This window comes from Ostrea edulis, chromosome 7 (assembly GCF_947568905.1).
Source record: "Ostrea edulis chromosome 7, xbOstEdul1.1, whole genome shotgun sequence".
NCBI classification, from domain to species: Eukaryota; Metazoa; Mollusca; class Bivalvia; order Ostreida; family Ostreidae; genus Ostrea; species Ostrea edulis.
The window spans coordinates 62,700,962-62,711,160 of NC_079170.1; the positions used below are offsets into that span (position 1 = coordinate 62,700,962).

The following is a 10,199-nucleotide window of genomic DNA, read 5'->3' on the forward strand; positions in this document are numbered from 1 at the left end:
CAAATCAATAACCCTTGACTTGTGAAGATGGGTAACATGGTGATTGACCATACATTGGTTCCTTCAATACGCCGGTTTCGAGATACGTCCGAGTTATTTCCCTTTGGAGAACTCTCGTACATAGTAAGGCGCGAAAGAATTTGTTTACTCGCGGGAGTGGGACAGATATTCATCACAGTGTAAGTGAATGTCTCAGTAAGTTTCTCATACGCTGTTTGATAACCCGAATTCGACTGATACACAAACTAAGTAAGTGATAAGTATTTAGAAAGTAATTAAATACATAGAATTCTTATCCTATCACGTTATTTCGCTGATCATAAGTACCATATCCAAGATATTTCTTGCAAATATGACATTGTTTGTATGTTTCCTCTTCGGTAAAACATTTCTTTCGATAGTATTTAGTATTTCCCACATTTACATATTTAAAAAGAAGCCGCTTTTAATACATTTCATCGTCTTCCTCGTTGGCTGCATATCCACTCTGTCCCACTTAGGCATTCAAAGTTCCACTAAATGCACCTCCTATACAAAAGAGTTCGTATCTCGAAACTGGCGTATTAGATGACCCCTTTTATAATATGTAAGGCATGTAAGAGAAATCTCACTGCTTCTATATATACTAGATCAACACAGGACTAATCTTTAACAACTGTAATGCATTGCAAGAACAATCAGTTTTGTCTCATATGTACAGAGTGAAAAAAATCTTATATTGTAAAGAGAACTGAATCATATGTATGAAATGCACAGACTCAGAAACACATGTAAAAGTACATCTATTGGAATTGCATCACTTCAAAACAGTAAATATAACAATATCTATCAAATAATATCTCATTCTTTGAGTCGTCCCATTATAATTTCAAACATTTCTCTATCAAGAATCTTCGCATAAGAATGAAACAAATAAAATTTCTCTTTTTTGTTGTAAAGTTCAAATTTTGCATACACAATATTTGCATGCCTAACCTCCGACAATGGCTTGACATGCTCTATCTTATAATATGTATCCTTTCTATTGCCGAAGAAAGACAATCTCGAGACTTTGAGTGTGTCCACAATGTCACTTGTTCCTCCAGCTGACAAACTCCCGATCATATTTGGCATCATAAAGAAAACTGCCGGCATCAAAAGTACATTAGTAGCCGCAAACAGTATCATTTGAAGCGAAGGCGAGGGAACGGTGTAAATGTAGAGCAAGCTGGCCGGCAGCAGGGTCCCATACACCAGTAACTGAAATCTCTGCACCAGTCGGATGATGTTTATGGGTGGGAAATAATAGAAACATTTGTATTCAGATTTAGGACGTCCAACTGCATTATCCTGCTCATCTTTAGACACCAGAGTTCCTTTAACCGCAGGGACATCACTTCCTTCTCCATTCTCTATAGCCTGTTGTTTGTGACACAGCCTGTTTTCTGTTGTAAAAGATCTGTTGAAAGGATCACCTGACAAAGCACATGTTCTCAGCATATTCTTAAACTGCCCTTTCCAAATATCTTTTCTGAAGATCCATTGCCTTTTGGAGTTTTGAATCGCTGCATTCTGGTGAATTTCCCTCGTATTTTTGTTCACAACACACCAGAATGAATGTACTCCTCTCTTTCCCAAACAAAATCGCTGTAGCAACATATCTGGAAGATGACAGATACCGTAAGGATCAGTATATGGTAGAGACTCTCTGAAAAAGAATTACACTGATAAATAAACATTTCTTTTCTTGTCATGCATATATGCCAGGAAAGTAAGTATCTTTAAAAAAAAAACCAGGGAAATGAAATTATACGAAATTAGGCTGCTTTACATGTAAATTCATTATACCTGTATAAAAAACCCAATAAATCTTTTACCATGTTATTACAAGTCACAACTTCAAATAAATATTACATTATAATACTGACTTTTAGGAATGCTTTTTGTCACTGAATCCAAACAGACTGTCCAGGAAATGCCCAAACTTTTGTGGCTCGCCTGGAGGAAAAGGTTTTAATCTGGAAAAGTCTGCTGACAAGAGCGTCTCCGCTAAATTTCTGGAGAAGATGAACATTGAAAATATCATTAAATTCTTTGCCTTATTTGTAACCTAATGTACACCAGAAAATAAACAAGAGGTACTGTGAGCAATGTTCACTAAGAATACCCCCTGCTTACCCCAATCTCCCAAAGGGTGTTGGTAATAGGTATAAACTACATCTTTTCTGAGTGTAAAAAACAAATGGCATGACAAACCGAACCATATTGCTACTTCGATGTCCAGTGCGCGTGACCTTTGACCTTTTGACCCCAAATCAATAGGGAACATCTTCATCCCATGGGTAGTCCATATGTATGATATGGTGACTGTAGGTGGAAAGGATAATGCTTTAGAGCCTGGAAACCGTATTGCTACTTCGATATCCAGTGCGCGTGACCTTTGACCTTTTGACCCCAAAATCGATAGGGAACATCTTCATCCCATGGGTAGTCCATATGTATGATATGGTGACTGTAGGTGGAAAGGATAACGCTTTAGAGCCCGGAAACCATATTGCTACTTCGATGTCCAGTGCGCTTGACCTTTGGACTCCAAAATCGATAGGGAACATCTTCATCCCGTGGGTAGTCCATATGTATGATATAATGACTGTAGGTGGAAAGGATAACGCTTTAGAGCCTGGAAACCATATTGCTACTTCGATGTCCAGTGCGCTTGACCTTTGACCTTTTGACCCCAAAATCGATAGGGAACATCTTCATCCCATGGGTAGTCCATATACAAATGTATAAGATATGGTGACGGTAGGTGGAAAGGATAATGCTTTAGAGCCCGGAAACCATTGCGTCTACAGGCGGACGGATGGACAGACGGACAACCCGATTCCAGTATACCCCCCCCCCCCCCCCACAACTTGTTGCGGGGGGTATAACAAGATGTGTTTGAGAAACACTGATGCCCCCCGTATGGCCAAACTCCAAGGTCAAGTTCATGAGGTCAAAAAGTTTGGTATAAAAGGAAAGGTCTTGCTACAAGGAATACACATGTGAAATTTGGAAAACACTATCCCCAACCATTCAAAAGTTAAGGGCAAGGTTAAAGTATACTACATGTATATGCTTACGAATCTCCATCTTCGCTAGCCAAGGGTTTATGATCTCATTGCTCTACAACCCCTGGCTGTATTAGCACGATTTTCGTGTCAACAATTCCCTCCATAAAATTGGATGCAGGCGAAGTCCCCTGCATCTAATCAAATAGCGTGTTATGTTACACCATGTGCAAGATGATGTAATGTGTAAACAATTAGTCATTGTCTTCAAAACACTTCCATTTAATCAGATTTTTATCGGGTCTCCATACAATATGGCGATGTGGAGACTGTGCCATGAGGCTTTGCATATAACATCGCGTAACTCACTGGGCGCAGCCATTTTTATTTTAACAACACACAAAGTGTAGTTGAAAAACACATTTTCATTGGCTCAAACACGATGTAATCCAAACAGAGTTTATTTTCTCCATCCGATAAAGAAAGCCACTCAAAGCTATGGAAATTGTGCTAAAGCAGCCAAGGGTTGTAGAGAAGCAGAGTGGATTGTAAACCCTTGACTAGCAAAGATGATGAATCTCCAATTATGGAGGCATCAAAATAGTGATAAAAAGTACATAATGAATAATGTTTAACAAAATCTTTTGCGTGTAGAAAAACTAAATATTCTTTAAATGTGGTACATGTATTTGAACACATAGAATTCATTCTTCACAGAATGCAAAGTTTTAATTTCTCCAGAATCTTTATCTTGGCATACATATAGTTCCGAATTGATGTCTAATGACCAAGGTTTATGTAGTAGACGGAAAACAAGACAGACCAAAATTACGGCCATGAAACTTTTGTTATAAACTTATTTAAAAAAAAGGTAGCACAGTTAAAATTTCTATAAAGTCTAGGATAGACACAATTTACTCTTACTGGAAATGGGAAACAAAATTTTCAATGGGACAAATGTAATACCCGTGTACCTTGTGTTGCAGTAGTACAGGTGTCCGTCTTTGTTGAGGTGATACGCTAGCTCTAGCTGATGATTGTTCATTAAATCATCGTTGATGACAACAAGAAGTGGTTTTTTGGCTGCAAGAGTTTCTAAACAGCTTCCAGCACCTGTCAAATCATTTAAGCAACCATAAAATAGATGAACTAATAGCAATGTATACAAAGACTCCTACAGGTTCAAAATTTACCACCCACGTTTCCATCCACCAAAGGATAAACCAGAATTGGTAATGAAATGGCGGAAACCTCCGTATAAAACAACCATAAAAGCTACATACTCAGATTGTCCATCAATATTCAGACAGCAGGGTATTGGGATCGTTTTAATTGATGTAATTGTTTATCTCAGTCATGATATCAAAGAGTTCCTTCAGTCAGTTTTTAGAAGAAAAAACAGACTTTTATAGAAAATTCAAACTCTTGAATATCATGAAATACATGTACACAATTATATCATGGGAGTCTTCATTTTAATGGAATATTTAGTGACTGTTTTTATTTTGGTATTTTCATACCTAGACGATACAGCATCAATAGATATAGAGATTAAATTTAACAGTCAAATCACTTATCTGAAGTGAACGGCCGAGTCACCCAAGTGCACATTAATTGCTAAATCCGATGTTCAGGTCGAGGAAATGCTTGTAACTTTCATTGTATAATTATCGTTGATAACAAGCATTATAGTGATGTGCTTAAAATGTTTTGAAACACCCACAGGGACTCGATTGTCAAATGTTGAAGTTTTGTATTATTTGTTCCTGAATAATAAATTATATGAATAAAATCCACCACCAAAATCCGCTTTTTTTTGGAGGTTTGAAAAAAGGTGTATCATGTATACATTACAAGAAAAGTAAAGGGACGACACTCGCCATCTTGGATTTCTGGGGGGCCCTTGATTCACTGCTTATTTTTAACAATTCCTACTCTTTGCCTACCGGTTTCTGGAGAGATCTATGTTGGAAAAAGATCCAACAACTTCTCCCTATCGTCTGCTTATGTCTACATAACGTAATAAAGATCCAGTGATCCGAAACGTCCTCGATACCTGCCTCAACTTATCGAAAGCAATGGAAGTTTGCATCGAGTCTACTGGAGGCTCTCGATATAATCACTGGGGTGTTCCAAATGCATATGGTAAGTCCAGAGAAACAAACACCGCAAAAACAACAGAAAAGTTAAAGTTGTTGAAATTTTGTGTTTTTCATTAAAGTTTTATAATAATAAGATCAAAGTCTTGCTTGATATTGGAAATCATTAATGTCAGTAGCACTTGCTAGAACCCCCAATTTCCATAGTGCTAGGATTAACTAGTTAGTGACCCATACACATCAGCACAAAGTGCATACCATCTCTAAAGCTTACAAAAAGCGTGAAACGATTACATGAATCGAAAGAGGGATGAGATAGACTGGGAATTCACACATTTCAGAGAAATTATTGCCACCAAAAAATAAATTATCAATAAAAAGAGGGGGTAGTAATATCCATACTTCAGGTGCCTGTGATTAAACATGTTGCAGCAAGCTTTTGATAAGGCTTAAAATAAAAATTTATTTGTTTGATGTACTCCGACCGACCCGTGAAATTTGCCCCAACCCCAGGGTTTGACACTAAGGCACGTCCGACCAACTGAGTCTACTAAATGATAGATCTGGTCGGGTAAAATGTCGATTTACTAGTCCGACTGGTCGTGTTGAAAAAATAAACAAAAAACTTTACTTTAAACCATAAGATATTTTATTATATAAAAAAGAATAACTGTAGTTTGCAAGCAATTTTGAACTGCGTGATGACACAATCTCTATTTTTAGTTCTAATAAATAAATTGCGGTCGGAAGAAATGTAATTACAACATCTTCTCGATGTTAATGTGTGTAAAGTTATGTTTTAGATGAATTTATTTTCATTTTTAAAAAAACCCAGTTTTATTTGAATCGAATATAAGAAAATGTTTATCAAATTAATAAATGATGTCGTAAACAGGCATTTTTCGGTGTTGACTCATGTGCGGGAATGTCTCTATATATTTAAATACGACTTCTCGTCCTCAAGGAAAGATGTCCAAGAGAAAAAAAGTATAAGGTTGGGAAGAAACAAAGCAGGGCTTATGAAATAGAGATTAAAAAAAAAACAGTTGAGGTCCTTTTATTCTAGATGGACCAGAGAATTTCCGTGCTTGACAGACAACAGAAAATGTGTTTGAAAATGAGAGCATTAAATTGAATGATGAGACTTTTTTGAAACAATTAAATATGTTTTAGTTAATGCAAACTTAATGTTTGTCATTTGAATTAAATACAATATGGAGAAACTATCACTTTGTGGAAAGTTGGTCAGGGCTACTGGATTTAAGATCAGGTCTTGCAAAAATCATTTGAAGTAGCCCGACTGGTCTAGTGCTAAAAAAAAAGTAAATGTCAAACCCTGGACCCGATCATTTTTTCTGCACTTATTAATTTTAATTTTTTTTATTTGCTCCCTGGAAAATAGACATTCTTCGAATTAGTATTAAACTTGATGCCATTTTTTAAAAATCATTTGGACTAGTTGTTTTACAGAATTCTTGATATCAAAATGTCCTTAGGGCGTCTTTCAGTTCTACTTTCTTTTTGATAATGACCATTTGTTAATCCGGGAACTTTTCAAACACTTTTCTATGTGAACGATTAAATATACTACATCACAGCTCCAAATTACCACATTACCTACCAACAAGATAGAACAAGGAGCTACGAACTCCCCCGTCGAGGCCTGATCGTATTTATGTACAAAAGTTTGAAAGCCATGTTATTTAGATAAAAAAATCACGTGGGATAGCGCACCAAAATTATGGCGGACCACGAGTCAGCGCTTAAGTTGATGGTCTATATTTCTGAAAAGACACGCATTTTATTTTGATAGATATATATCTAAATGCTATGACGATTTAATAGGTGAACGGCACTTTTACTTTGCTCTTAAACTGAGACACATGAATGGAACACGATCGTCACAATAATTTGAACGATGCGGGAAAGTCGGCATTAAAATTATATTGGGTAATATTAAAACTTATTGTAAATTGCTGTCATCATGCAATTCACTTGGATATTCATGAATCACATTAAAGTGTTTAAGTGATTGCTATTATGAATGTCGGAATCGAGCGGTGAAAGTGTTTAAGTGATTGCTATTATGAATGTCGGAATCGAGCGGTGGCAACAAAAAGGGGTGTTAATTTATTTATTAACAACTGTAGAGGTCCTCATCCGTGACGAATGCAAAACGTCCTGAGTAAATTTCAGGAGACATTGGAAGATTTACGTGTATTATATACAATGTGTACAAAATGAATGTTCTAAACTCTATTCTGTATGCAAGCGTTATGTGTTTAATGAAAACATAAGAAAATTTTTAAATCTGATTTTCAAAAAAAACAAGATGTGTTTGTGAAACACAAATGCCCCCGATAATGGCCAATTCCGAAGATGGCCAAGGTCACAAGGGCAAATATCTTGGTACCAGTAGAAAGATCTTGTCAAAAGAAATGCTCATGTACAATATGAAAGCTCTAATATTTAACATTTAGAAGTTATGACCAATGTAAAAAAAAAAAAAAAATTAAAAGTAGGTCAAATGTCAAGGTCATGGAAAGGTATTGTCACAAGGAATACTCATGTGAAATATCAAAGCTTTATCACTTATTGTTCAAAAGTTATTAGCAAGGTTAAAGTTTTCAAAAAAGTAGGTCAAACTCCAAGGTCAAGGGGTCAAAAATGTTGGTACAAACGGAAAGGTCTTGTCACAAGGAATACTCATGTGAAATATCAAAGCTCTATCACTTACTGTTCAAAAGTTATTAGCAAGGTTAAAGTTTCAGACAGAATGACAGACAGGACAAAAACAACATGCCCCCTGATCTTCGATCTCGGGGGCATAAAAATAAATAAAATATACCGACCTACCTACCTGACTTGAAAAATGTGGGTCGGAGTACATCAAACAAAAAAATATTTAATGATGGCCTAACTTACCAGCGTGGCTGATGATCAAGTCTGCTTGATTGATGTCCTCAGCTATGCTAGGTTTTAACCTGTAGACCTCCACTTCTATTCCAGGAACTCTCTCTATGGCAGGATCCCTTCCGTGTCCTATCTGAACTATAACTTTTCTGTACCCTAAACTGAGAAGTGTCTGCAAATGCAGCAAAAACAAAGTAATTCTATATTTAGAAAGTTTAAAACTGTTTTATCTTACTGACATGCTCATGAACAAATATACAATTAAAAATCAAGTAATGCATGATTACAACTCGTCGTTTATTCAATATTGCACCGACTTTTAATAACTGAGGAAATTCGAGATATATCTTCTGTCTACAATTTCTCCAAATTACAACATAAATTTCAGTTATGCAACTTGTTCTTACTGTAAGAACATCAGATCTGCAGACAGCGTTGATAAGCTTCTCAAACTGTGTTGTGCCCACGGTAACAAACACTGACTTTTGTCCACGTTTTCTCTCATTCGACATTCTCCAGGAAAAGGGCAATGCCGACACACAGCAGTCGTTCTTAAGAGCATTCGGGCTTCACATACGGGGGTTGGTATAATTTTACATGTATCGAGTCCGTTAGCAATATTTTCTCAGTTGGATATTTGTATTGGTGGGAATAAATCACACTTTTATATTCTACAGTATTTTTAGCTCACACATCTGCAAAATCCTAACTTGTGCAGGGGTGGGGATGATCAATCGTTACATGCATTCTTAAATTTCCACTACATTTTACATAATGGGGTGGCGGGAGGGGAAACACACATATATAATGTATATATCAATGTCTTTACACGTAAAAAAAAGGGGGGGGGGAGGGGGGTATATTGTTCAGAGTGACGGATTTAAGGGGAGTGCAACCTGTGCACCCCCCCACCCCTATACGTTTCAAATTTAAGATAAACCAGGTCTCTTGTGTAGAAAAATTAATGTGAATGATAAAAGAGGCTATAATTTCTTCCACTTTTGAAGAAATAAATGACAACATTTTTGTCATAAGGTTATCTTAGAGGAAAAAAATCTCAAAATTCTATTTGAATGAAAAACTTAGCCCCCCCCCCCCCCCCCCCCCAAACAAAAAAAGTAAACTTCACTAATGATACTCCTCACACAAATCATCAAACTTGATTCACTTTCATAATGATAGAGTCAGATTGACATGTGTCTGAGAAACATATACTATGTCCCTCTGGTGACAAAATGTATATTTTCCCCTGTACAGTGCAGATTTCCTGTAGGGTGAATGTAATCATAATAAATAATCAAACAATGAACGTACCATTGTATTCAGGTTATTTAATGAGATTATTGATCATCACCTAAACAGTGAATAATACAAAGCAAAAGATGTCTTCAACTTCATATCAGTTAATATTCCATAGAGTTTCTGTGCAATCAATACATGAATGTGCTTGTTTGCTGCATGACAAAACATTTATATATTGTTATATATGGTTATATGATTGCATCGTATCCAGTAATATAACAAATATAATGCAGGAAAAATATTTTACATCATGAGCTGTCTTCTAAGAAGTTGGAGAGTGTAGTAATTACATGTATTGATGTTTGCTTTGTAACCCTTGGCTTGCCCTGTGAAAAAGTTATAGACACCATCAGAACCCCTTCTCTGCTGTGCCAGCTGTTGGTGTTGAAACAAGTCCTGAAGATCTAGATCTTTTTAAACATGAAGCTAAGTTACTGGACCTTGCTGGGGATCGGAGTTCTTTCACCAAATAAATTTATCATATAATATTCTGTTGTTATTCATGTAAAACTTCAGCAAAAATTAGTTTAATTAGGCTGATTGGAACTACTCTAGGTGTAAAAACTATGAGTTACACTCTTATCAAGCACAAAGAAAGACAAATTAAAGTGCTCACCAGTAACAAAATGTATTGACTTCAAATTTCTGATTTTATGATTTGTCATAAATAAGGGTATAAAAAAAACTTTACAAAAACATTATTTATAGAATTATACTACGAAGTGACCAGCTCCCTTAATCATAAACAAGTTGAACTTCAATAAATCTTGAGAGAATAATGCAATCTAATTAAAATTAGATGTTAGATCCGCTCGTATACTCGCATGTTATGTATGCGAGTACACGAGAGGAT

General features: G+C 36.1%; 1 protein-coding gene across 3 annotated transcripts; it reads right to left on the bottom strand.

Annotated features, from left to right (window-relative positions):
• Positions 1-642: 642 nt before the first annotated feature.
• LOC130048397 (UDP-N-acetylglucosamine transferase subunit ALG13 homolog) lies at positions 643-8,807 on the bottom strand. Of its 3 annotated transcripts, none has more exons than XM_056145055.1 (5): positions 8,452-8,807; positions 8,057-8,216; positions 4,007-4,145; positions 1,908-2,036; positions 643-1,640 (listed from the first exon to the last, which is right to left on the bottom strand). In XM_056145055.1, exons 1-4 carry the CDS (start codon positions 8,554-8,556, stop codon positions 1,910-1,912), a joined length of 531 nt encoding a protein of 176 aa, XP_056001030.1. In that variant the 5' UTR covers positions 8,557-8,807; the 3' UTR covers positions 643-1,640; positions 1,908-1,909. The 3 variants fall into 3 exon arrangements, with proteins under 3 accessions (XP_056001030.1, XP_056001029.1, XP_056001028.1); XM_056145054.1 differs by having other exon boundaries at positions 643-1,687; positions 8,452-8,800; XM_056145053.1 differs by lacking the exons at positions 4,007-4,145; positions 8,057-8,216; positions 8,452-8,807 and having other exon boundaries at positions 643-1,687.
• Positions 8,808-10,199: the final 1,392 nt, after the last annotated feature.